Here is a 25,830-nt window from a genome sequence, read left to right on the forward strand (position 1 = left end):
AAGTAAAGCCCGCTTCAGCCTTCTTTTACCAACACCAAGTCCTATGGACACAAAGACTATCCAGCACAGAACTCCTGCTGGATCAGTTCCATCAGATAGCAAGGACGAGGAATGAAGAGGAACACAAGGACTGGCTTTGGTGGCAGCAAACCACATCCTGTCTGGTCATCCACAAAACAGCAAGGGGTTCCACTTGTCCCTCCAGCCACCAAGTTACACTTCTCCTTTGCAGCACAGCTGGAAAACAGATTCTCCTTAGTGTCTCTGAAGCTCACAAAAAGAACCCAACAAACCAAACCAAATCAGACCTACTTTTTGTATCAGGGTAATTTTATGCTATATTAGCTCAGCTAAGCAGCTTGCAGAGGGGTCCAACAAGTGCATGTGGTGGCACAAAGTACACACTGGGGACAGAAATGCACGGAAGAGCAAGATGCTCCCTCTTTTGGTGGCAGAGAACTACTAAATCTGCATACTGCATGTCTCTCTTGGAGCTAGTGCCCTGGGCAATAAGCTGTTCACTTGTTTGTGACTTATTTGTCAATTACAGCAGCATTTCCCTAACTTGGGAATACGTCTGCTTTCTCCACACTGATTCCTTTTTAGGCAAACCAAGTAAGATCATTTATTTCCCCACTATACTTTCTACACGTATGTCAGAGCCCTGTTTTACTTTAGTATTTTAATAAAATTCAAGTGTATTTCATGACACATGTTCCATACTTCACTGAAAAGTCATGATTTCTCATTTGCCTAAAAACTTTTAGCAACTATTCAAGAATTAAGACACAATTTTGCCAAATTACTGCACAGCTTCAGGGGGCCTTTTCTCTCCCAACTGACTGGTGAGTTGCTGAGGCTTTTTAAGTTTTCTCTAGTAGGCAACTCTTCTTCCTTTCCTCTTTTAATGAATGGCAAAAGAGTTAACTTGGGGCCATTTAAAGCACCAACATTGGCAACTGAGCTGAAAGCCACTGAAATTACTGGGACAGCACTGCAGAGCTATTGTTTCAGATACTGCGTTTCCATTGGAATGACTTGAGTCATGCCTTTAATTTTTTTCTCCCTCTTTTGCACTATCAGACCCACTTTTAAATAAAAGCTGAACTCCCAGAATAACCGAGTTTTCCAATAATGTCTTCACCACTGCAACGTAAGGAATTGCACTCGATGCTTTTGAACTTAATACCCCAATATTAACAGCACGTCAGTGATTCCTTAACACTGCATTGAAATGTTTGCTTAACAATAACTTTAAAAATAGAACAATGGAAATGTTTGCAAAAAACAGCCTTCTACCCGCCCCGAAAGATACTGTGTAAGCACAAAGCTGACATTACACTACTCTTGTATTCAGTCAAATCAACGTGGTTTCCAATTTCTTTTGGCTCTATCTCTTAGTTTAGAAAAATAAATAAAACCCTAAACCAAAGGCTTCAGTTACATAATTAGAAAATAATTAATTCTGCACTAGCATTACAGCTGTAATAAATTGTGTCAGCAGGAAATAACTAAGTCTACTATCAAATAGTTTATTTTCATGTTATTTACCTTAATATAAATTACTCAGTTCAAGACATTAGCACACAGTTTTAAACTATTTATTCATCACGCTTCTTTCAGAACCTGAAAAATCATTATGTGAAGGTTCTTCATGAATATAAAGCAGAAGAAAATTGAAACAACAGTTAATATTTTATTGTTGCTTATCTATAGTTACATTGCATTAAAAGATTTTTCACTTACCAGTCAGCTATACATCCTGTTATTAAGTGGCCAAAGATTAATCCTACCAGCAGGGAGAATCTAGCAATGTGGACTTTCCAGGCAGAATCACAAACAAGATCCCACTGGAAGAAAAAAAAAGACAGATAAAATGAAATAAAACAGTTATTCTCAGATGCATTTAAACATACTAATATTGGTGTAGAGCTTTCAAACTTCAGTCCTAGTGTGAGTGTGCATGGAAGTGGCAGAGAAGAGCTTTCCCCCTCAACTTAAAACCCAGATCCCAAGAAGCAAATTAAAGACTTGTTTTCTTCAGTGAGTTTTATCAGGCCCTTAATTACAAAATTACAATATCCAACACTTAAGTCCCCCCGTCTCAAGGCCACATGAGCTCAGACATTGGCAGTACTGATGTAGCTGAGCATCCCATCATAGCAGCCCCAGACATCTACTACCAGAGCCCCGTGAAGCCCACCAGGAGCAAGCCTGCCAATTTAAGAGCTAGTTCTCCTATTGACCTCCTCAGGGCTGTGCAGAAACACAGGGAAAAGCAGCTGCTTTGCCACAGACCCCTGATGTCCCTTAGCTTCAAGCTCCCATGGACAAAGCATCAAGAGACCTTTGCTTTCAGAAAAGCATGTCCCTTGCCCAGGTGGTAGAAAAGGAAGACTAACAGCATCACTCATCAGGCCTGGCCTGGAGCCAGACAGCCCAGCGCAGCCACACAACCCCACGGGATAGCAGCTCCCACAGTGACATTTCACAGCTCAGAGATCAGAGAGGGGCTGAACCTCCACACTAAAGCTATCCCAGATACTGAAATTACCCTTTCAGAAGAGCAAATGGAGTATTTCAGGCACACTGCCATTAGGGCACTGCCTTATTCCCACAAGAAAGATGGGAACAGCCAGGTTTCTACTAAGGCTTCCCTAAACTCCAAGACATTTGCCTCTAAGGCATTAGACGGAGCCTCAGGAGACTCAGGCTGCATTCCTGGCTTTAGCCCAGCATCCTCATTGCATTGCCCTCATACTTAATCTCTCTTATGTGTAAAGTGTGGATAGTACTATTATACCCTTGAATAAATGTAGGAAGATATGTTTGTTCGTGGTTTGTGAAGTGCTCAAATATTGATGCTAATGGGAACCATGCACATTTCATGTAAAATAAGTACAGCTAACTTTGAAGAGGCAGATACTCCAGAACTGAAACTTTGCAGAATAAATGGCTGTTCATGTGTAATGTAATAGTAGCAGCCCTTCTGACAGCAGTAACCGAAGTTTCATGGCCAAAACCAAAGTAGAAGTATGCAATTTATTTTTAAATGTCAGGTGCAACTTCAAAAGAAAGCTTCCCTCAAAAGAGTTCAATTAAATGCACTGTACTTTTAAGGATTTCCGTGACATAGAGCACAAATAAGGCTAGCTCTGACTCAGCCCTCTGGTTCAACATCACAGGAGATGTCCTCCCTACAATATATACCATCTCACCAAGAAGAATAGCACTTCTGTGGCCAAAAGAGACAGGCCAGCTTTCAGACTCAGGCTTTTTGTTTTAGGTTAAATGTATTTCTGAGTTCCTTACTGTGCTGACTTGTAGAAGTTGGGACATACATTTCTGATCCTTCAACCTACAGATTGAAGCCACTAAAGAACCAAAACAAAGTAGCATGAGCAAGTACTTTTTCCACCAAATTGCTATGAATTACTTGCAGCAAACAGCTCAGCAAGTAATTGAGAACTGCTCTCCAAATATGTTGACTCTTTAGAAGTATTTATCAAGTGGGGGAAATGCAATTCCTAATATTTGTAATTATAGAACCAATCTCCAGTTAGCAAAGAAGAACATCTGCCCCGACAAGCCACAACCAAAACAAAATTCAGGAGGTACATCTGAGCTCCAGGCAGGCTTTCAAATGCTCTGGATTTATTTTCACAATCCAGAAAGTGTATATGCCGCTCAAAAATAGAGAGATCATTTTTGTCTGTAGGGAACAAATTAAGTTTATAAAGTCATATTTATACAAGAACACTTTTGAAAAAACAACCTCTACAAGTTGTTAATTTTTAATTTTATTGCTATCAGATGGACAGTGATGTCATCCAAGTGCAAAAGGAAAAAGTAGCTACCATCATGCCTTTGCATTTTCACAGCTCACTGCTGCTAGTCAATGAGAGCCAGCCCTTGTACAAGCCCCAGGCAGAGAACATGCAGCTCCAGATTACACATAGGTAAAGGTTCATGGTTGGAAGAGCCAAAACATCATGAAGGGCTGTTGTGAAGTTTCAGGACACGACAACAGATGTCAAAGCACTTTGGCACACAGAGTAAGAGTTTAAAAGCAGAAGCAAAGTCAATCTATCAGCATGTCCTTCAGTAGTGCCTAAAACACACCCACTCCTTTTGATAACTTATCTGCGAGTCATCATTTGTTTGTTTTTATGGCTATTGCCCAACTCTCCAGCTGCTCTGAAAATGAAAACACGTATTTCCTTGCAAACCCTGCATGTGGCCCTTTCCTGCCCTCGGTTAAGCATTCGCTCTGCAGGCCAGCAAAAACCAGAGCTGGTCCCCCAAGCCCACAAGGCCAGCCTAGCATGGGTGCTGACAGACACAGGCAGCCCCTGACCTTCCCCAAATCTCTCACTCTCCAAAACTCCCAGAACTCATGAAGAGAGAAATGGTGAAATATTTCAACAGTTGCTTTAGCACAAACTTCCAGAGAAACTGTCGTGACCCCAGATTACTTGCTCAGAGCTCAAGCATACCCTGGTTTGTCCTCTGGCAGCTGTCACAAACCAGAGAGGTGTTGCCGTGAAGCAGTCATCCAAAATAAATTCATCAGGACACTGGTGGGTGCCACCAGGGCATGCAACTCATGAAGCAACAGCAGAATAAGATAAGGAGAGGGCACAAAAGCAAAATGGATGCGGCAATCAAAAGCCACCTCAGGTGAAGATGACATTAATAGGACAAAATACATATTTAATAGGTAGTGTATCATCCCCACCCATCTTAACACAGTAGCAGAGCAAACCAGCAAGGCTTTGTCATGCTGGAAGTGTAGGAATTTTGCCAGAGACCTGTGCTGCTCTTCTCTTCCCCATGGAAAATCTAAAGGCAGAGAACTGCAGCCTCAGCTTTGAAGAGCTAGAAATAAAGCAGGAACCATTACACAGCAGCAAGGCTGCCTCTCTCCTTACACACACCTGGCTCAGCAAAGCAAAGCATATTTGACACATGCCTACATGGCATGGCTGTACCTTGAGCCATGGCAGGTCCTGCTCTAAGTTCTGATAGTTTCATTCTGCAAACACAACACTCAGATTTGCTCCTACAGAGAAAGGAGTGACAAGTTTCCATGTCTCTGCAGAACAAAACACGGGGCTGGGCCATGCTGAGGACAGTTCAAGCAGCACTCCAAGTAAACCTGCACTGGGAGACTGTTTTGGCTAGAGACTAGACAGTAATCCTCTACTGCCTCTTACAAAAGGTAGATTAATCTGTTACAAGCTGGGAGACCATTAAATCCTGTAACTGCTGTGGCTGAATCCCGTGCTGTCCACCCTAGGAATCAGCAGCACCCAGCCTGAATGAAGGATGCTGCTAGATTTACAGTGTTCTCTGGAATTTCTCTTTGTGTTCCTGGGTTTTGTCTCTCCCTGTCCTCCATCCACCCTCCTAATGCAAGAGATCTAATAAAGCAACTTGCTAAACCGATAGGACTGTATTGTTATGCTGAAAGAAAAAATAACTGTACATAAAACATGCTAGTGGAAAGGGAAGATTGAAAGAAAAGAGCTTTTTTTCATAGCAGTACAGCAATGTGCAGAATTTGGTACATATGCAGATGTGCAATATATTGGAAGTAGAGTTTTTTTTTTGTGTTGTGACAGCACTTTTTTGTGAAAGTTTAAGGAGTCACACCTTTGAGATCCTGATGTTTAATTGATATCGATGAGTCACCACCCATGCTGTGAGTCACTATGCTTCACATCAAGATGGAGGACTATTTGAACATGAAATGCTTAGGAAGATATCTGGAAAAAGGTAACATCCAAAAAGTAATCATCCTGTAACTTCTTTACAAGGGGTGAAAATCTGGACGAGGCTCATGCCCCTCATGATTGAGTCAGAATTTGCACTGAAGTTATAAAAGTTGCAAAAGTGAAGTCCACTTCTAGTTATTGCTAGAAACACAAGCTGTCTCAATTAAGGGCTCCTGCCATCCTCCAGAGGCTGTCATGCTGTCTGTGGCATCTAAGCACACTGAATACCTGCTGTAAAAGGTCATAAGATGCCTACCAAGGATTTGGTTTGTTCTACCTTCACCTTGATTGCTCAGAAAAGTCCAAGGCAGACCTTTCTGTCCCTTAAAAGAGCAAAGAGATGAGAGGAGAGATGCTCTGGTTCAATGCTTGGCTAGAGCCTGGCACAAAAGATCCCACAGAAGGGGAGCTGGACATGTACACCCTCTCCTCCCGCTGGACCTCTCATTTGTTCGCAGTCCGTTTCTAATGACCGAAGCCCAGATCGCTGCTGAAAGCACAGAGACCCTTCCCCAAACAGTCTGCAGGTGGATTATAGCTCTGCTCTGACTGCTGTCTCTGTTGGTTTCAGCATGAGAAAATCAGAGGGTCCCCCACAACCTGGAAGACCCTAAGCCAGGCATGAAGCTGCACTCTTGGTCCTTCCCTAGTCAGGCAGCACCCAGCTGCTGCGTTGGCTTCACAGGCTCTGTCCTGAGGCATGTAATGTGCCCCACACACCATATGTGGCCTCTCAATCCCCAGAGAAAAAGTCCCACTGTGAGATTTCCAGTCTCTATATACATCACATGTGTCACGGCAGCCCCAAATGCCTTCTGGGGAAAAGCCACAAGCTCCTCTGGGCATTAGATGGTGATTTGAAGACCAGTAAATGAAAATAAGAATCTGTCATTTGTCACTGAGGTCTGTGAGTGTTGGGTCTCATCTTTCTTTGTTCCTCTTCTTCCTGTTTCATCTTTTTATAACCCAAGCCTGTCAATTTTTGCTGCACAGCACTAGAATCCATCTTCTATATAAATACCTAATTTAGAGAGAGTTTAAATTTTTGATGCCTTCAGATTCTTAGACAGTTTAAAAAAACCCCACAAACCACAAAGTTGTTTTTAAAAATAATAAGATAATTAAAAAAATAAAGTTATACTTTTCACACAATCTATGTAGCAAAAAACAAACCAGTCTCCAGGTACTTATTCCTGGAGGAAAAGCTCCAAGTCAGCAGACCAAACACATACACACACAAAGAAAGCAAAGCAAAATAGTCAGTACTTCTACCATGAGATATCTACCACTAATGCCTTTTCCCAGTACTAAACTATCCAAGTAGTACTCATAGTTACAGCCACCAGAGACCACTGTACCAAGATTTGTCTCCAGGCTGCTATAGGACAATCCTTCTCTCCTCTCCTTCTCATCCCCCAGCCAAAGACGACACTCTGGCTGCATTTTTAATGTTAAAGAAACTGTACAAGTTCCAGATAATGGTATGATGCTCAACGCTATAGAAAATAACTGTACAATTAAACCACACTGAAGAGACTGCAGGAGAAGCCTCCCAGAGGGATGTGCCAGTCCAATTGCAACACTTGAAGTTGAGGTGGTTTTACTGCCACAGATGTTTCTGTATCTCCCTCTCAGCCATAGCAACAACAGAGCATTTAAACTATTTAATCTTCAAGGTTCAGAGTAAGGATGCCTCTCTTTTGAGATCACAGCTGGGCAAAGCACTCCCTGATCTGTATTTTAAGTGTCAATAAAGTGTTCTTGAGAACACCTGGTATTTTTTGACCACCAGTACAAAGAGTGGGGTGGAAGTATCCAGAAGGCCACAGTTCAAAATCTAGCAAACATTAAAAGAAATATTAAGAGTAAAAAAATAAACCAAATAATTCTGGAAGACTTAAGAAGAAGGTACAAAACTGAATTATTTCCTCTTTGGCCAGCTACAATCAGAACCAAACATGTCCAAAGTATATCTTTCCTTACATTTTTATTGGACACAACTGGAGCTACCTGGAAAAAAGAAAAGTCATTAAAAAGAACAAAATTAAAAAAAACCACAAGCCTGCTATCAAGAGGTTTTGTTGTTAGTTTTCTTTGAACAGCCACTCAAAGAAGCCTACAGCACTTACACTGGAATGCCTCAATCCACGACACAGGCAGCACCTGACTTTGTAGATCCTTCCTCTCTGTATGATGTGAGACCTCCAAGTACCGAGAGACTCTAACTTTCTTCAGCTTTATCATAAGTGGATGCTTTTGCTGAAAATCTTCAACCAGTGCCTGAGTGCTTAGGACCTCTTAAAGATAAGTCATTCTAAAACAAATTTCTAGTGAGCAAAAAGCTCCTTGGTATTTTGAGAGGTTTATAGCCATCTAAGTTTTCAAGAACTTCTACTCAGGTAGCAAAAGAGTAGATGCTTAATTGCAGGATAGAGATGTAAAAGAGAGATAGAAATACTCTGTAGGTACCAGAATATCACCTTTTGCTCAACATCTGCTTTCTTTCCATTCCCAACAAACATGGAGCCCCTATTCCCATACACTGGAGCTTGCTAACCCAAAAAAACTTGAGGGTTTGTTTTGTTCAGCTTCTTATTCAATTCATTTTTCTAAAAGTGGGAACAACATTTTCTGCACTTTTCCTTCTCAGAAACCAGTAAACCATTTATGACCACACCAGACAGCTGGTAGGGAAAGCTGCAGCCCAGGAAACTCACTTGTGAACAATGAACACAAGGTCATATACACAGAAGTTGTCAGTTTGCTTTAACTACAGACATGACTGACCACCTGTGCAAAGTGCTATTTGAAAAATAGAGAAAATAAACTACTTCTGACTACCACCAAAAAGCCAAAGGCTTTGGGAACATGGAGACAGAGGGGAGTGGGGAGAGCGAAAGAAGAGAGCATGTGAGCCAGAGGACACGTGTTTAGCAGTCTTCCAAGAAAGATATAATTAGATCATGCAGCATTGCATTAAAGAAGTTTCATGTACCTATGAAAACAGTTTCCATCCCCACGAACAGTACAGGACTGCACAACCACAGACGTCCCAAATTTCCCTGATGGTTTCTGAAATACATCCTTCAAAACTGCATTTTCTGATATGCATGACTTAGCTGTGAAATTTCCACATTAATTTTTTTGAAGTGTATATTTTTTTAAGTCTTGTGTTTCAGCCTTAAAAATAAAGCACACAGGCTCAGTGCCACACTGTCACATATCACCGTGTGAACACTGACACATGAAACGGGACTTCCTCCTGGCTTGCAAGCTTCAACTCCGTCATGAAGATGTGACACCTGAGGCAAAGGTTGTGTCAAGCTGCTTGCAAGCAGAGAAGCAGAGATACACTGCCTCTTATATTAATTACCTCCAGTTAGCCAGGCTGTCCTCATTATGCCCTGTGGGGGGATGCTGTCCCACTTGCACCCAATATACGTGTGTCTCTGTTTGCCCTGCCAGCAGCAGAAAGGCGATGCCGACAGCAGCAGTGTTACTGTAGAAACTCCTGCCTGCACTCACAGAAGCAGCTCCAGGCTGCCAGCTGAGCTGCACCACACACATCTGTGTGCCCTGGGTCATATCTAACGTCTTTCCGCCACGGCTTCTCTCTAAGAGCTATCTCCCCAGCATGGTGAGATGGCTCAAGCAACACCACAATCACAAAACAATCCCAAAATTTCAAATATGCAAAAGAACACAAATCAACTTTATTTCAGAGCCAGTAAACTAACCTGGAAAAGACTTCAAATCGAATGCTCTGCACTAAATTATTTCTTAGTCTATGCCAGAAGCAAAAGACGACCCTCCAAGCCATCCACCGAGCATGTCAGCAGACTACCAAGATAATGGGATGCCACCTGAAACAACCCAAAACTGGAAAAGTTTCCTCTGTCCTTCAGCTTCCTGGTTTAATCAGGAACAATTATCTCTTCCGTTCTCAACTTTGCTCTCCCCACAGGTCTCTTTCTTTACCCCACTGGGAGAGTAAAGAGGGAAGTTTGCTAAGTAAATAATCATCACCAATAAGCTAACAATTAAAATATTATTTGTTAATCATATGACAGTCTTTTGAACACTCAACATTATTAAATCAATTTTCATAGCATTTATATACCACCCACTTCACTATCACTAATTCTTTTATTTTCAGCAGTCCAAGTTCCCTTTATTCTGAGACATTTTGATCTTCTCCGGCCTTTACCCTCCCCAGATTAGTCAACTAACTTGTTTCTCAGCCGATGCTATCTGCTCCACTTTTTCCAACTCCACAGTGTCATCTAACATCAAAGAGTTGGGAGATACAAAATCTTGCTTGCAGCTTTCATGAACCCCTATATTCATAATTTTCCAGAGAACATGATCAGGATATTTCTATCTCTCTTTTACATCTCTATCCTGCAATTAAGCATCTTTTTGATACATATTCTTGCACCATTAGGAGCCACTGCCACAAAACTGACTTTAAAATTAAACTCATTCTTTGCTATAAGACCTGTAGCTGTTTGCCTCCCTTCAGCTGCATGAAAAGACCAGGAGCAAAACCACACGTCACTAGGACTGACACACACACACAAATGTGGTTTGAGTGCCATCTCTCAGTTTTCAGCTGACAACCACCTTTTTATTCTGAACAAGGTACAGGCTGCTGGGACTGACTTCAAAACAAAACTAAGTAAAAAGTTAAACTAGTTTTCAAATTTGTATTTAGAATAGGTCTAAGCACTGTAAATAGAAGTCATATGTAAAAAAACCCCAACATTTTAGTTAAACATTAACATTCATTATCATCTGATTATCAAAAACAAGTTAACACTTTGAAGACCAGTATTTTTTAGGCTACCAAAACCACATGTGTGTAAAACATACTGCATATGCACAGAATTAAGAGAGCTGACATGACAAAACCTAACTTACCATCTTGTTGGACCTTTTTAAAAATCAAGGGAAAACCTTGAGAAAGTCAAATGTGGCATAAAAGTTAAATGGAGAAGGGGGAAGGAGGAGACAAGAGGAGTGAGCTATTCCTCATGAGAAATATTTGCTCAAAGTCACTGTGGACAAAAAGAATCAGACACCTTAATTTTAACATGCAACTATTGCTGCTGTGACCCTGCCCTCTCATCATTTGAGGACTACAGCTATTATAACTCAGGTAAGAAGAAAAGGAGAGGGTGAAAAAAAGAGGGTCTGGTATTATATTAATTCAGACTTAAATATTAAGGAGAAAGAAAAGATGAGAAAAATACTCCACTTGTTTTACAAATCAAAATATGAAACTGGTCTGTCAAACTTGAATTGTTCAAGCAGCGAATATTTGACCCAGCCCTGGGAGACAGAGTAGAGAAAAAGGTTTTATGGCTTAATTTACATTTGCTATCCTTAATAATATTTGTAGGGTGGACATTGCGACATTGTCTACACATTCATGGACTATGGACTGGAGGCCAGGAGGAGACCGGGCAGATCCAGAGCACTGCAGAGTAACAGGGAGATTGTGCAAATTCCTTCACAACTGTCTGGAGCTGAAAAACCTTTTCTACAAAGCTGGACCACCCTGCTCTGAAAACAACGTTCAAGGGTAACTCTAAATCACGTGCTGCTGGACAAGGAGAAGGCACCGCTTCCCTGCATCTCACAAGTATAACACTATTCCTGAGTCTTCCAGTTTTGCTGCTTGTGCATCTAGATAGGCATCCCAGAAATAAATATCAGGATATATTCACTTAGTCTTTTGCTCCTGTGTTTCAGTAAGACAACCAGCATTCAGGGCTGTGCCAAACTAAAAGGCAAAATAAAAATCCCAACCAAGCCTTGCGCTGTACACGGAATTTTTCTCCTGGGGAGATGATGAGTCAAAAAAACCCTGAAAAACAATAACCAAAAAAAAACCAAAACAAACCCAAACCACAAACAAAAACCCCCAAACCAAGAACAAAAACAACAACAACAAAAAACCCACACTCTTCTCCACAGGCACGAGTCCCATCAAGGCCATCAGCCCCTGAGCACACATGCCCTTGCCTCATCATGCTGCAGAGCAGGCAGGAGTTTCTGCCCCAAACGCTGCAGTTGCGGCACACACAGGTGTGCACCACAGCCAGCCTGTTGCATCTCCCACTGCGTGGGAATGGGCACAGACCTACTGCGCGTTCCCAGCAGGTATGACGTGGCCTGGATCAGCAGGAGCTACTCAATGCACATGTCAGTCATCACTTCCTGGCGGGTTTTATGGGCCAGTGACATGGCAGGCTGCGCGGCACCCACACTGGGTGTGGGACAGCGTGTCTCTGGTACTGAGCAGTTATCAGGCGCTGACACTGGTTTTGCTGCAACACACCCCAATGACACATTCCAGAAGGGACTTGAACCTGCTTTCTCCTTCCTCCAGGTCTCTACTTTTGGCCTTGTCTTTAGAAGATAACTCAGAGGGCACACAAGCTCACATGCTGTCCAAAGTCAAATGGAAAAAAACCATAAACTACATTATGACAACTAAGCACACATTTCAGAGTCGAGGTGACCAGAGCCCAACAGAAGCTGCTCTGAGGGAATTCAGTGCGAGAACTGAACACTCAGCGCTGCTGCAGAGCTGCAGCATCTTCCCATGAGAGGCTTCTCTGCTCTTCTAAACATCTACAGCAAAACCCACTGCTTTCTTCTACAGCAAGATCTCAGTCTAACGGATTCCACAGGTACTCATGGATAACCCAGCACCAGCCAAGCTGCACTGCCAAAAAGCAGGAGGAGGAAGAAGTATAAAAGCGTGTGAGTGAGAGCAACTGCCCCAAGCAGGGACATTGGGTAGTGCAAACAGGAAACCAGGCAGAAACAAATAGGCTGACAGGGAAAACAAAAGGCAAGGTACACAAAAGCACTGGATCCCTTTCAGCAATTTCTAAATTTAGCAGCTCTCTAGAATTAATTTGGAAAGCTCTAATTTAAGACTTTGCACCACTAGTATGGCCAAAAGATTTTAAGTTAAGGAAAACCACATGTCTGATGCTATTCTGTAACTTAGGTTATTAAACTATGAACAGCTTCATGTTTGGCTGGCCTGTAATCCTCATCTCAACATTACCATCAGAACGGGCTCCAAATTAGATGCCTTCCTAAGTGCCAATTTCTTCTCTTTGACAAATGTTTTAAGAAAAACATGAGGTCATCTTTTATAACCACACTCCTGCAGCCGGAGCAAGAAGAGGTAAAACCATTAAATCACTTTAGAAATTTAGGTTTAGACTGCCTGAGCAGCTGGTGAATATACACTGGAGCCTGCATCTTTTGCCACAGAATGGGCAAGGTTGGTATATTTAAACTAAATTACTGAGATACAGGATGTATTAGGGAGTGGAAACAAAAACCAAGAAAAATCCCAACCATTTCAAACATTACATCCATCCAGAGGAAAAAAAAAAAAAACAAAACACCACACCAAAAAAAAAAACAAAAAAACCCCCACAAAACGAAACACAGTTGTTTGACGTACACACAGAAAATGAAGAACAAATGAGGAACACGAAAAGCTCAACAGGAAGTCTTGTAAAGTTAAGAATGACTTTAAGATATTCTAATATGGAACTACCTTCTCTGTTAGTTCTACCAGTGCAACAAACCATTTATGGTAGGCTGAAATCAGACTCCCATATCCAAGACACTTTATCTTAATGGTGATAACAAACATTAGCTCTATGTACATTCCCTCTAGGAAAAACAAAACAACAAAACCCCCACCAAATAAACAAAAAACCAAATCAAAACAAACCAAACAACACACCACATACCAGCTAGAAAACCTGAGTTCTGGTGCCAGTATCAGTCTAAACCCAGCCCCTGTTTTCTAGACCAATTGCTTAAAATGTTTTTGTCCTGTAGGTAACAGCCCCCTAAACGAATAAAACCAGTATCTAGGCTCACTAAACAAGTCTTTGTAGTCTGGTGATATCATCATACTTGTTTATCTCGAAGATCAACATCGGGTAGTTTGCTGTTTGCAGGCAGAAGACACCACCAGGAAACTGCAAGTACTGTTCCTGAAAAAGCCATCCCCTTCCTTCAGGCCACTCAGCCAGAAACGTGTTCCAGTGTTTTAGGGTGTTGTTCACCAGCACCCTGCTAACCAGCAGGCTCCACCACCATGTTCAGTGCACACAGGCTGGCCCCAGAGCAGCTGCAGCAGGACAGGCAGCAAGGTCCCTCACTTCCTCTTTAACAAACAGGTTTCTCAAGCTAGAGACCGCTCAGACTGGCAACTGCTGACTCTGAACTTGCAGAAGGAAAAGTAGTTTGGGATCTCTCCCGTAGGTCATAAAGGCATAAGAAAATAGTAGTAGAAGTGTGCTGTGGTCTGCCAGTATTTCTGGATACATCAGACCACAAGGACTTGCTGACCCCTTAGGAGCAGAGAGAGTCACTTCAAAGCCTCATCTGAAAGAAATTTCGTATACTCTTCCTGCCCATTGCAAGTGTCTGCCTTGCAGGTCCCTACACCCCCTGCAATCCATACAAGTGAAGCAAGGGCATGGGTGCTACACTAGTTTCAGTCTTGCCGCTTCTGATCCAACTACCGTACTGGGTACAATAACTCAAAGTTTTCATCGATTTGGGACTAAGTAGGAGCCAGTCAGCCAGGAACCGACACTGACAAGACAAATCCTGGGAGCTGCAGGAAAAGAGGGAAGCATCAGCATTTCTGAAGCCTCTTTGCAGAGACCAGCCAACTAGCAGATTTGCAGAAACGAGTGAGAGGTCTCCTCCCATTTGTGCCTGGAAAGGGTGGCACAGCTCTTATTTTGGGAAGAAACTTGTGAGAGTGATCTCTTCAAATTAATTAACAAATACACTCTGAAAGTCCACTTGAAACGCACACCTATACCCTACCACAAGAAATATCACCCTACAAGCAATGCCAAATTTGTCATCACTTATCACATACATTTGTTTGTTTTACCATTTCTGACTGCTTGCAGATACCTACAATAATTCCATGAGACAGCACCATAGTCTAGCATACACGTAACTGCATAGAGACGTTTCACTTCATTAACCCAGGAAAAAAAAAAAGATTTGAAGAGAAACTTTTCTACCCAGTAAGCAAGCTGAATCAGCTGAAGATGTAAGTGCCAGAAAAGTGACCGAATTTGCATATAAGCAAGGGAAAGAAAGGCTGGTAGGGCACAGACATCACCCCTTGCAAGGGGTAAAGAGCATCACATTACAGTCTGAACTGATCCAAGTTCACACCAAGACAGCACTGCTCAGTGCTCGCTGCGTAGGAACCCTGCCCCCGGACAATTCAGCTCTCCTGAATTAAGGTCTACTTTTTTGGATGGGACAGTTTGCTAGAGGCTCAGCCAAACTGGCATCAGAACGATCGAACCAGTGGCAAATAGGTAAAATGATGGCATGTTACTTGGGAAAAGAGATGACTCAACCCAAATCAAGTGGGAAGCTGAGAGCCAAGGGAACAGCATTGCAGCAAAACAAGGCATCTGGAGCAGAAAAGCAGCCACAACAGGAATTCCCTTGTGACTAGACACGAAATATTATTACATAATTGCTCTGGGTGATTAAAACACAGCCTTTAACTAACCGCTTCCCACTACACCACCCCCAAGAGGTAGAATGATCTGGAATGCTGCGGGTGCGGGCAGAGGGATGCTGTGCCATCAACCGCTACAATTTAATCAAGTCTCAGTCCTTGCCCTCATCAGCTTTTGGTGTCCGTTACATAAATTAGAATTCAGAACAACAAAGAATCCCACCATGTAATGCAATCGAACATAGCAGACAGCTCATCTTAGTAACAGAGGGAAAAACAACCATCAATCCTATAACTAAGAGCTTCCGTGAGAACTTTGCCCCAAGATTACAGCCAGCTTTGCAGATGGCCAGAAGATCCAGGCGCTAAAGCAGCTGACAAGAGCTTTAGAAAAGTCTCTGCTAAGTACACACTCCAACTTCCTGCTAGGTTTCACGGCTACATACATTTAGTTTTCATTAAATTGTATATTGCGTTAATGCTAATAATTTACCTGAAGCTTTACTTTGCAAATAGGTAAAATGAGACCTGAAGTTTCCACACGGAAAAAAAAAAAAAGGAGAGTTTCTCAGCATCCTTCCTTGGGACATTGTTGAGACACATAGACCATCTAAAACACAGATTTTTATTTTTTACTAGCTGTATGCCTAGAGGCTAGTTCAGGATAGATATCTTACAAGCGATACACGTGCACCCTGTTTATAGTGATGTGATAATGGTGATGTTGTGATAGAGAGTAGATAGAAATCATCAAAGAAGACAGTAAAAAAGCCTTAGAAGCTAATTCTCCTAAAGGAAGATATTTATGTACAAACCAAGCTAAAGTCCAAGATTTATGTACGAAGTCAGGACATTAGCTCAGATGGGTGATTTAATATGGCCACTGGAATCCCTGTGGTTAAATTATGCATCTGACCTCTTTGCCATATGTATTTCAACAATGTTAAATAATAAGCAGTATGTCCTTTATTACCAGTTCCAGTGACTGGCAGCACTATAAAAAGCACCGTTCCCAGTGACTCAGCCGAGAAGGTCAGGGTAATGGCAGTGCCTCGCGTGGCAATACCACTCTTCAAGGAAGCTGCAAGGCCACCTCTGGCTCCAGCAAAGACTCAAAGAGAAGCGGGGTTAAGCGAAGCACAGAGCGGGGCTGGAAACAGCAAGATACATCAGTCCCAAGCACGCCATAGGCTGGGAAAAAACGGGCATCAAGGATGGGACAGCTGAGAAAGCAGAGACAGAGAGACAACATCTGATGATGGGTACCATTAGGAAAGAGGCTACGGAGACAGTAATTTAACATACTTTAAGGACAGCAATCTGCTCCAGAGTAACAGGGTGCAGTGTAGTCTCATGTGCACGGACAAAACGCAGAGCAGGAAATATGCTTTGCGCTAAATAACCACAATTTTTTTCATCGTTTCTGAAGACAAAGCAGTGAAGGAGCATCCGGCAGTGATTAGCTTGGACTGCTGAAGATGAGAACAATGGGGTTTACTGGCCAAACAAAAGTTCATTTTTTATTAATACACTTTTGGCTGTCTTTGTGATATTTCAATATAACCCCTGGCTACTACATAGATTAGTGTATATTAGACTAAGATTTAATAAAAATTTATTTAGAAAGATGAGAACATTGCATAATACCTTACAGAAACAAATGTATTTCTGAGGGAGTTAAAGGAGATCGGAATATCCAGTCTTCTGAATTCATCCAGGGCAGTTCTTTCTCACAAAGGACAGTGGATGCATGTAAGAGCAACCAGCAGTTACAAGGATCGCTCCCACACTGTCAGAGCTCCTGGGGGTTTTTAAGAAAGGAAGTCCAAATTAAGCTACCCCGATGTTCTGCCTGGGTTTTTCTTCTCTTTCTTCAGTAGGACAAAAAAAGGCAGCACACCCACCCAGAAAACCCCCAAAACAAAACCAAAGCACAAAGTAAGGAGGAATTCTGACCCTGAGAAAACAACCTAATTATAATTACATGGGATTACAAATCAAAGAGAAAAAGCTGCCAAGTTTTTGAAAGTGAGCATACAACAAAAATAAAACTCCACACTGGAAAATCCCATAGTCTCCAAAAATTACTATTATTCTTTGTAACAGAAAACAAGGCAGGAGGGACCACAGCTGTTTATTTACCCCTTAAAATTGATCTGCCCTTTACTGCAAGTTCTTCCAAAGAACACTTCTTTTGTTATTTTTAAAGAAGCATGCAATATAGCAAACTAACTCTCCCCCGACCTTTTGTGGCCAACTTGATTATGACCTTCAAAAGATTCAAATATTAAAAAAAAATACAGTTTGCTCTAAAAGGAAATATTTTTTTTTTCTATGCATCAGTGTTAAACCCTAAAACATATTAAGAGCTCAGTCTCTGGTTATAAACAGAAGAAAATCTGCTTCTCTTAAATGTCAAATTTCATATTATGCTCTTCTACATCTCAAACCAGTCAAATCCACCATGTGCCTGTGTTTTTCTCACGGAAGGAGCGTAGCAGGGCTAGTTTTTGGGTTTTTTTAATCCATTCAGGGTTCAAGGTTTTGAGGGATTTGCTTTACTTGCTTTTCCACCAGTTGTGCACGCTTTCAAGGGGCACAAAAAGAAAAAAACTTAAATGTTTTTCAATGATGAATATGCATGCATGCTGGCTGACCAATGCACAATCATACCGGTCACCTGATTATTGCTGCGTTTCTTTCTCCCAACTAGATAAGCACAGTTAATCCAAAACACTGCTCCCGGGCAGGAAGTAATTTTTGCTGATCTTAAGGGGGGAGTCTTCACACTACAGCAACTACTTCCTTGGTGTAAGAGTTTCATTTTACATTTCCTAGAGCTCCAGTTGCTTACTAATATCATTGAGGCCCACCCGGAGATGGTAGGGCTTTTGCAGGGCTGGTAGCATAAACAAGCCAAAGCTTTCAGGTGAAAAGGCAAAGCATTTTTTTTGCATGCACTACTCAGCAAACATGAAGTAACATTAGAACACGGCACAGTCCGCCTCACTAGAAATTTTCCACCTTAGCCATTACATTAGGAAACACAAAACAGAGCAGCATGCGTTTTCTGCCTCTGGAGTACAACTTGTATGAGACGTTTCTTCTGTTATTGCTCTACCAAAGCAGTTATCAAGAGAGTAAGTACTAAACAAGAACAACTCAGCAGAACTTTGTCTGTTTTTCTCCCCAGTGACCACCTCATCAGCTTCCCCAAAAATCAACATGTTTTTTGGCTTGTATGGCTGTTATGGTGTATTCGCACCAAGATGAGTGACATTACAAGAGGAACCTTCTCCACAACCCTTTCCCCCCACTACCTGGTGACACTCATCTGTGTTGTCTTTCCCACAGACACCTCCATCGCAAGACAGCAGGACGGTTGCTGGGATCCCGAAGAGCTGCCAAGGATCCCATTTCAGGACATAACTTTGCAGCTCAGCATCACAACCAGCAAGAAAAGAACAAACCCACAGGAGAGATATCAGGTGTGACACCCAGAGAAGGAAAGGATTACAGGCATGCGAGATTTTCTGCTGGTGAGAGGGTAACCCATGGGGCAGCTGACCGACCCAGCAGTGGCATATACAGACAGGTGTGCATGATGTTCAGCTCGCTTCACACTGCTTGAGATGAGCAGATGTCAAGCAGGGCTGGGGTAGGAACAAGGCGGTCTGTGAGGGCTGGACAGGGACAGGGGCTGAAGAAAGACGCCTTTCTCACCTTGCTCACGACGTTTTGAATGAGACCAGCTCTGATGCGGTAGTGCCACTCGTGGCAGTCGCACTCGCTGACATTGCCCCCTGCGGGGGTGGGCAGTCCGGGCGTGGGGAAGATGCTCCCGTTGCCGCTGTGGTTGGCGTGTCCCGTCGCCAGGGACCCGCTCCAGTTGCCCTGCCCGTCGGCTTCCCGGCACCAGAAGTCGGGCTGGTCCAGGAGGAAAGAGTCCGAGAACTTGCTGAAGCCAATGAAGAGGGCCGGCACCCAGGTGAGCAGCACCAGGGTTCGCTGGTACCGGCCGCCCAGTCCCCCGAGGAAGGGCAGAACCGAGCCGTCGTAGTCGAGGAGCAGCGGGCTGCAGGCGGCAGCGGGCGACGGCACCGGTACCGCCTGGATCTCAGCCCCGGTGGCGTTGGCGGGGGACGGCCCCGGGGGGGTGGCGGCACTTCCCCCCGCGGCCCCCGGCACCGAGCCGTTCTCCTCCGGCAGCGGCCGGCCCCCGCCGCCCGCCTCACGGCGCCGGTCTATCGCCATCCAGCCGCCCGGGAGGGGGGGGTCACATAAGGGGGGCTGGGGCAGCCCCGGCTCACTCGCGAGTCCTTTCCTCCCTCTCCTCCGCGCACACACACCTTACAACGTTATATATTGCACACAAGCTCCCAGCCGGACCCGGCAGCAGAAGGATGGGGAGGGCAGGAGGGGAGGAAGGAGATGGGCGAAGAAAGGGGGAGGCACCGAGCGAACCCCTCGCTCGCTCCCTTCCTCACCCGCACCCTGCGGCCACGAACCGCTGCAGCTGCCGGCGGTGCCCCCCCTCCCCTCGCCTGTGCGTCAAACTGCACTCATCCCAGCTCTCCCTTCCCCCCTCCGAGAAGCACCACCGAAAATAAAAGGAAGGATCCAGCCGGATCCGAGCATGCAATGGGCCAAAGGAAAGGGAGGGAGAAGGAACCGAAGGAAAAGAAGACCACAACACACACAGAAAAAACCCACCACCACCCGGCGAACCAAACCCTGCAACAACAAACCAAGCAAAACCGGTGCAGCAAGGCTCTACGAACACGCCTCCTCTCCCGGTTTTGGTGAGGAGGAGGAGGAGGCAGGAAAGGAAAGGCAAAGGAAAGGGGAGAAGAAAATAACAGCTCCCGACGCGGCTTCCCCGCTTCCCGCACAGCTAAGGGTTCCCCCCCGGCCGCAGCAGCAGCGGCGGCGGCAGCCCCCAACACCCCCCCACCGGCCCCTCGCAGCCCCCCGTCCCGCACATCTGGCTCTGCAGCAAGGGGCCCCTCCGCGGCCCGGGCTGCGGAGACCGCCGCCGCCGTCCTCCTCCCGCGGCAGCCCTCTCGCCGTGCCGCCGGCCGCACCTCCAGAGGCCGGGCAGCCCGCCCAGCTCCTCAACCTCCGCCTCCCGGCGGCCCCTACCTGCCGGCCCGGCCCGGCCGCCGCCACCGCCCTCCGCTCCGCCCCCGCGGTGCCGGGCGGCCGCACCTGCTCCCGCCGCGCCGCCGGCCCGGCCCGGCCCCCCTGCAGGGACCCGCCGCCGCCGGGGGCGGGACGGCGCCGGGAGGGCGTGGAGGGGCGGCCCCGCGTGGGCTCCGCGCCGCCCCGCGGCCGCTTTGCGCTCCGCCGCGCCGGGGCAGGTATCGCGTATCGCGGCGGTGGGGTGAGGGCCGGGGAAGGAAGTGCTCTCGCTGTACGGCGCGCTGTTATTTCCATATCAATTATTTACACGGCATCCCTTTAATAATGCAGCGCCGCTGCAGCTGGCTGGGCTGGAGGAGCACCCTGGGCGGCTGAAGAGGGGAGGCTGCAGCGGGGACAGACCTACAGGGAAGAACTGGAAGTCAAAGGTGGCATTTCTGAGACTTAGAGCACTGCAAGGAGATGTACCTGCGTTGTTTCAGTCAGGCTGCCAAATTAGTGCACACTTAAAAAATAATAATCGTATTAACACCTGACATTAATTGTCAAATTAATTGTAAAATAAACTGATCAAACTTATGAAGGTTATTTTTATGTTAAGCTAAATTTACTTCAGCATCTGAGTGCCTCAGACTATTTTCATTGTGGAGCGTAGCTCATGCATTACTGAACTCTGTGGTTATTTTTTCCTTTGGAAGAAGAGAAAGAGAGACAACAGATCAATATGCGCTTGTGCACATGAACATGGCTAGTGAGCAGAAAATACTTGTGTGCATCAGAAGAGGACTGCTATCATTACCAAATATAAATGGGAGAGTCAACAGATTTTCATTTACTTGATCCAGTCTCTGCAAATGAGTTATCATACACCATTAATTCCATATATCTTTCTCCTGTTAGCTCTTTTTCTTGCATAGGACACCAAAAAGGTTTCCCATCTATTGGTGGTTTTAGATCCCTTTTTCGGGCTACCCTCCGTCCTGCTCTGAGGGGTCCCCAGTACCCAAGTGGCCCTACAGCCTCCCCAGCTGGAACTTCGCCTGTCTGATTTGATTATTCCATGCTGAAACATGAACCTGGTGCTCCCTGCCCAGGGAAGTCTCCTCTCTCTCTTCCTGTGTTGCAGTGCTCTTTCACATCTGATGACTGTTATCATGTCACCTGTGCCATGTTTTCTTTATGCCAACCAGCTGCCATTTGTCCAGCTCCCCTGCTGTCTCATCAGCCACCATCTCTCCTCTGCTTTCCTTCAGCTGTTGCCTGAAGTGTGCAAGGAGCTGTGCCCCAGCCTCTGTGTGTGCGGGGGGTTAACCCTGCCTGCAAAAACAATTCCTCTTGTGGCTTTTCAGTCCTGTTCTGTCCTTCCCAAGCAGTTTCCTGCTCCGGTGGGGGGATTGGACTAGATGATCTTTCGAGGTTCCTTCCAATCCCTAACATTCTGTGATTCTGTGATTATTTTGATTTCTTATTTCATCCTCCAATGTACTTGCAGTTGCTCCTCTATTAGCAGCTTCTCTGAAGGCTGCTAATGAAACATCTCAGGACTGACCCCTTTGGAACTGCAGCTATAATCCACCCATTTGTCAGTAAACCACTGACAACTGTTCTTTTCACAGTTTTGTACCCACTGCCCAATTTTTTCACATAAACTGAACTCCTTCATTTAGGAATGGCTGTGCAGAGCCTAATCAAGGCACAGATAATTGCAGGCCTTGCTCCTTTCTTCCATAACAAAGTCTGTACCAGGTGCTTTCTGGGGAAAAAAATGTTTGACTGGTCTATTTATTTATTTATGTATTTATGCTCTTTTTAAAGACAGGCACCCGTTCTGCCTTTTTCTGTCAGCAGGGCCCTTGGCTGTCCTCCCTGAGCTCTCAGAGACAAACACTTGTGCTTCCAATGTTATTTGAGCCACTTCCTTCAGTATGCTGGTGTGAAGTCCAGCCAGCCTCTTGGTTTGCAAACCTCTAGGTTTTCTGCATACTCTTGTAAACATTTCTGTCTCAGTCCAGGCTGAAACCTCATTGCTTTGTCATTAATATGTATTATGTCAATCAACTGATCACAAGTGACCTCTTTTGGCCAAGACTGGTGCAAAAAAGGCCTGAGGCACTCTGAGCCTTCTCAGCATCAGTCAATATCTTTCCCTCTCTGATGAGTAATCCACTTGCTTTTGACTTCCTCTTACCCCTGATGCACTTACCAAACGATTTCTTGTTACTTGCGATGCTCTTCTTAGCTAAGTTTTATTTGTTGTATTGACTTTTTTGTGTTTGTTCCCATCTAGTCTTACTGGATGATGCTTCTGTACTTACCCTGTGGAAACCTGACCTACTTTCTCTGTGCTTCCTTTTTTTTTGAACTCACAGTTCAGCTGGATTGGTTGTTTCCTACCCTTCCTCGATTTCTTATGCAATGGGATCACCTGGAACAGATCTTCTAGTAACTCCCAGCTATCAACAACTAACTCTCTTTTCCTACAAAGTCAAAAAGGCCTCAGCATGGCTTGGAGTTGGCACGGAGAAATGGAGAGGAGGAGAGGACTTTTGAGAATGGAGATCTCAAGTAGAAGTTTTGAGAAAAGAGGAATTTGACTGAAGAAAGTAAAGAGATGAAAACTTAGAAGAGATAGAAGGGAAAAGAAGAGCCCTTAGAGAAGGAGGCAGATGTACTGTGAATGAGCAGATCTGTAGAAACAGAATACAACCATACAGTACAATGAAAAGACCCTAATGAGAGGCAGCAACCCTTATGCAAACTGACCAAACATTTTAATCCCAAGTACCTCTTCTGTTTGGCTCCTACATCCTGAGATTTCATTTGGAAATGAAAAATTTCAAAGGTGGCATATTCCTGAGAGTTACTTATTTTTACATAGTAGAAGTTCTCCCACCCTTGAAACAGTGATGCCTGAGAGACTGTTTCTGAGTACTAGAAGGCTGAGGACAATACAAGAAAGAAAACACATTTCTAGGAGTTAAGAAATAAATTTTTGATGGAACAAGTGCCACTGAAGGAAAACTTCATGGAAAAGTATCTTTCAAATAACAGAAATGCCTTCACAAATTCTTGTGAAAATTGTGTTTTGTTTGAATGAGGAAATGAGAAAGATTAGAAAGGAATATTCCAGCTGTGTAGTGGAGCCTACACGAGTAAATGCTGCAGTTAAGATTACAGAGGCAAGCCTCTCTCTCCTATGCAAGGCTTTGTGAGATGCTACGTTTTGTGATCAAACATGGTTTCTCCAACAGTACCTCTAGACCTTAGAGAGAAGACATAGGATCTTTGGGGTGCCTCTTTGCTAGAAGACAAAAAGATGCTGTTTAAAATATGAGTTGCATTCAATCAGAGAACGAATCAATGTCTTTTGGCTTATTTTTTCGACACTGATTTATATTAAGAAAACTGTGTACCATTATAACATGTGTCCTAAAGATTTAGAGGAGGAGAAGCAGAAAAGAAGGGTTTGGTTTCCTCTGACAGGAGCAGTTTCATCCCTGCCATAACAAAAAGCAGCTTGAGAGCTGGTACAACATGACAGTGGTGGAAACCAGTGAACTTCACCGCTTTGCAGAGCAAGCCTGCCGTTGAAGAACAAGCGTCCTCTCTGTCAGCACCCTGCCACAGCTCAGAGGATTTGAAGCCAGGACCCAGAGAAATATCATGATGTTTACAGAGAGGAGGGGGGAAAAAACATATCAAACTTTCATAGCCTTGACATTAACATTTCCTGATTCTTGAAAGTCTAACCGCAGTACTTTGAAGAGCTCCTGGCATGAATTTCTGGTTAATGTGGAATTTGCAACCTCATTCCACATAGTAACAACCCTATGCATTGTATGCTTGGTTGCTTTTTTTGTCTACAGGAATCTTGTTCCGTAGAGGTGAAATCATGACAGTGCAATAAACCAAAGCTACTTGGTACAAAGATTGATTTATAAAATCACCTATTGGAATGCAGATTACTTATGTAATAGAGAAAAGCACAATGCCTTCATAGGATAATTCAAGTTAGAAGAGGTCAGGTGTCTTGTTGCACCCTTCTCTCGAAGCAGGATCAGCTACGGGGTCAGATCACAATGTGCAGGGCTTTATCCAGATGCTATAGGGGATTTTTCAGTTCAGGAGGTCCAGGTGAATACTGTGAGAGCTGGATGTGGGGCAAGATAAACTGAAAGAAAGAGGACTGAGTTAAAAATGGTAAAAGCAGGTAACCCACTTGAGGAATAGGCAGAAAAGCCTGTACTCTTGTCAACTTACTCTCCCCCGATCCTGACTGAACCAAAGACACCTGACTTCCACCATTCTTCTGATGTCAGCAAACACTAATGAAACTCACTGGCAAAATGTTCTGTCCCTCCCTGATGCTGATTCAAAGGGAAGATAACAACCTATTACTTGTGTCATTTACTCTGCTGGCTGAGGTCTGTACCCCACACAGGGAGGGATAAAGCTGAGCGGTGGTTCCCATCCCCCATTTGCTAGGGATGCAAGTATGATGGGGAATGTGGGCAGCTTTGTTTATTATCTGAAAACCAGAGAAAATTATTTGTACACTGACTATTGGAAAAGATCATAGATGTTGCAAAATCAAGCAACCCCATGTTGGTAAATGTTGTAACTAAGATTGCATGGGCAATGTTAATTTGGGCCCCAATCTTATGCACATACATTCTCATGCAATCTTTAATTACAAGCACATCATGATGCAGCCTATAACTACATGATTCCTTATGATTTTTCTTGTAGATCTCCTGTCTCATGCAGTTAAAAAAAAAACAAAAAAACAAAAAAACCCCACACTTAAAAAGCCCTGATTCTCAGCAGGATTTAGGCACTTAAAATACCTTTGAGAATCTGGGTCTTAATGAGGAGCAATTCAATATTTTGTTTTCTCTTTGTTCAGTATTGAGGCCCATGACTTATTTAATGCACTATTTTCAAACTCTGTTCCAAGGAACTAATGATTAATGTCCTCATGGGCTTTTTTACAATTCTCCCTTATGAAGGATCCAAGTGTTTCACAAATATTAATGCTTTTATTTGCACTGCGTCTCCAAAAGGGGAAGGTTTATTACCTTTCTTTCAAACTTAGAAACTCAGAAGCAGATAGGTTAAGGTGACAACCATGAAATTTTGGGTACTTGCAGCTCCCAGTAGTTTACCACTCTTGAGCATAGTGCAGTGTTTTGTATTTTCAAAGCACAACTGTTGGCAACTGTGAATGTGCAGTGCTTTTGCAAATCAGATTCCAGAGTGTCAAGTCAGGCACTCATAAAATGAGACAAACAGAACTGGAATAATGTCATACAGTGCTGTGAGGAAGAGACAGAAGTCTAACATCACTCCTGGGCAAAATGATAGAGC

At 44.0% G+C, this 25,830-nt stretch overlaps 1 protein-coding gene across 2 annotated transcripts in view; it reads right to left on the minus strand.

The window, feature by feature from the left end:
• Nucleotides 1-20,198, minus strand: part of SLC22A23 (solute carrier family 22 member 23) — a 115,300-nt gene extending 95,102 nt beyond the window's left edge. For both annotated transcript variants that reach the window (XM_080339263.1, XM_080339262.1), the window contains exons 1-2: nt 19,045-20,198; nt 1,747-1,850 (exon numbers count right to left, since the gene is read on the minus strand). In XM_080339263.1, the coding sequence (XP_080195389.1) occupies nt 1,747-1,850; nt 19,045-19,575 (635 nt within the window). In that variant the 5' untranslated portion in view covers nt 19,576-20,198. The remainder of the gene's footprint in view (nt 1-1,746; nt 1,851-19,044) is intronic.
• Between the last annotated feature and the right edge of the window lie 5,632 nt (nt 20,199-25,830).

The sequence above is a fragment of the Nesoenas mayeri genome (genome assembly GCF_963082525.1).
Source record: "Nesoenas mayeri genome assembly, chromosome: 2".
NCBI classification, from domain to species: domain Eukaryota; kingdom Metazoa; phylum Chordata; class Aves; order Columbiformes; family Columbidae; genus Nesoenas; species Nesoenas mayeri.